We start from the raw sequence: 2,868 nt of genomic DNA on the forward strand, positions 1-2,868 counted from the left end.
CACCAAAGCTATTTTGGTGACTTTAACATCACAGCTACAGTGATTTACAACTAAAATTCAATTTCGTGAGATCGTGAGATTTTAAAATCCTGCCGATTGGTAACTATTTTCAACGAAGTTTATGATCGTGTGAAAACAATGTCCATATCCCAAGTGAAAACACTGGTGGAGAACTATTCGAAAGTGTGCCGGTTTTGTTTGAATATGAATGCGGCCAATTTGGCGCCCCTCTTCGATAGAATGGCCGGAAAAATGGACATCATCACAATCAACGCTACTATCCGGGGTGTTCTCACTACGCTGGGGATTCAGGTTTGCTCAAATGGTATGAAGGGTCATATTGGCTTACGAACAAATATTCTTACTTCTAGATTGCGCAGAATGATCCGTACCCGAATCGAATTTGCGACAGCTGTCGAGATTTGCTGCATTCCATTCAACATTTCCAGGAAACGGTTAAGAAGTCCGTCCAACTGCTGGATCAGGCCCGGTTGCTGAAAGAGTTTCCCAATGCCAAATTTGACGATGATCCAGTTGCAATGGTGGTTAAAGAAGACTACGAAATCGAAGAACCTGTCCTGGAAGTGGCATACGAGGAACTGGTCGAGTCACAGCAAGAAGAACCGGAAGTGGTTGAAGATGTAAAACCGAGTTCACCTGAACAGCCAGAATCGCCGCCACAAAGTGAAAACGCTGATGCGAAAACTGAGCCGGAATATACGGATATGGAATGGGTGGTTCTGGATGAAGGCGAGGCGGAATCTCATCAGGAAGAGGTTTACGTGGATGAGGAGTATATCGTGGAAGAAGAGGAACAAATTTCGGTGGTTTCCGAGGCGACGCCGACTCGACAGGAAACCCCCGAAGAAGAAATATCAGCTGAGAAAAGTATAAAAGAACCATACGTTAAGAGTCCCAGGATGTGTCCAATCTGTGGAACGACTTCCACGGCCATGAAGGTCCACATGAGGACGCATACCAAGGTTCGACCTTTTGCGTGCGACAGGTGCGAAAAGAAGTTCTATACCAACGCCAAACTCCGATCGCACGTCGAATCCGTTCACATAGGCGAGCGAAAGTATTCCTGCGAAATCTGCGGCAAAGCGTTCGTACTGAGAAAGACCCTCAACGCCCATATGCTTTCGCACGCCGCAGAAAAAGACTTCGTTTGTTCGGTGTGTTCCAAAGGGTTTCTATTCCGGTGGGCCTTAGTGAAGCACGAAAGGGTCCACACGGGAGAGCGTCCGTATGTGTGCGATCTGGATGGCTGTGGGAAGCGATTTGCCACATCGTCCAATTTGAAGCAGCATCAGAAAACCAATACCCATTGGAAGAATCCGCGAGACGACGTGTGCCAGCATTGTAATAAGTCGTTCCAGAATAAATACGCCCTGAGGGCACATCTCAAGACTCACGATGTGAAAGCTGGCATTACGAGTGAAACCAAGGATTAGGTGGCTCTGTATTATTGATAATAGAAAGCTATTCAAATTGACATGGTTGTCGTTTTTTGGATGACAATCCTTTTATGGTTTGTGGAAAGGTTTTCCAGTGAAGTGTTGTGAAAAATGCTATGTAGGAAATAAGGAAGTGATATGTGACGCGGATGCATTGATCACGAGTTATACACAATATAGATGTACTCAGAAAAAAGTATTTATGAAGCAAAATATGGCAGTTTTCAGTGGGCTGGTCACTTAGTGCGAATATCGGAAGAAAAGATTGTGAAAATATTTAACATGAACAATGATAGAAATCAACGACCTCATGGAAGTGGAAGGTCACAGATTTACTAACTGCATGCACAGAAGTCGGATCTGGGAACGTTTTGAAATTGAAAAAGTGTCGCCCAAGATCGATGAAGATTGAATCCTACAATACGCCCAAAGGCGTGATGCTGCACTGTAGTCAATGAGGTACGAGGTTAGTAATCTTTTATTTTTGTATTAAAAACATATTACGGATATTCTTACAACCTATAAGGAGTACAGTCGACTCTCCACATCTCAATGTTCTACATATCGATATCTCTCCCTATGCAGATGATTTTTTCGGTCCCTTCATTCTGCATACATTTTCACTTCTCACATTTTTTTATTAGAGTGATTCCAAGCAACAGCACCAAAATTTGGTAAATTTTTTAATTCATTTTTTTTTATTGAGCTGAAACTTTGCACAGTTTTCCAGTTCCATCTAAATCGTCATTTTCCGATATCAAATCTTCAAGTTGAGTCACGACTAACTTTTCAAAAGGGTGTATGTGAAAATGGTTCAAAAATATTCAAAAAGCTGCACAGCAAAAACGGTTCGTTCGATTGTTAGACAACTAAAGAAACAAAGTTAGACAACTAAATAAAGATTCCAAAAAAAATACACACAGTAAAAAAATTTTTTTTTTGCATTAAAAAACATAATTTTTGACACAAAAACTCAAATATCTCAAAACCCTATCGGAATACCAACGTAATTTTTTGAGGGAAAACGGTCCATTATATTAGCTATCTACCATAAAAATTTGGTGATGGTAAACCAATAAACAAAAAAGTTATGACATTTCAAACATGTCACAATTTTCACATTTAGTAGAAAAAAATTTTTTTTTTCGGTGTAAATTATTACGGGAACGGCAGTTTGTTGCTGATTTTATTGTTAAGGGCCTTGCGTGAATTAAACAAGTCGTTTTCATGTATTCATTAGTATTATGTATATTATATGTATAAATATTATGTATATGTATAAATATTATATGTATATGTATATATGTATAAATTAAAATGAATTAACAGATTACACGAAAATATTTTTTTTTTACCAGGATATTTTTTTTAGAGTATGATCGATGAGTTTCTAAATGTTATATATAAACTT

At 39.2% G+C, this 2,868-nt stretch overlaps 1 protein-coding gene across 1 annotated transcript; it reads left to right on the forward strand.

Annotated features, from left to right (window-relative positions):
- LOC5568264 (zinc finger protein 79) lies at positions 1-1,495 on the forward strand. The gene is made up of 2 exons (XM_001657911.2): positions 1-312; positions 372-1,495. Exons 1-2 carry the CDS (start codon positions 139-141, stop codon positions 1,452-1,454), a joined length of 1,257 nt encoding a protein of 418 aa, XP_001657961.2. The 5' UTR covers positions 1-138; the 3' UTR covers positions 1,455-1,495.
- Positions 1,496-2,868: the final 1,373 nt, after the last annotated feature.

Source organism: Aedes aegypti, chromosome 3 (assembly GCF_002204515.2).
Source record: "Aedes aegypti strain LVP_AGWG chromosome 3, AaegL5.0 Primary Assembly, whole genome shotgun sequence".
In the NCBI taxonomy this organism is placed as follows: domain Eukaryota; kingdom Metazoa; phylum Arthropoda; class Insecta; order Diptera; family Culicidae; genus Aedes; species Aedes aegypti.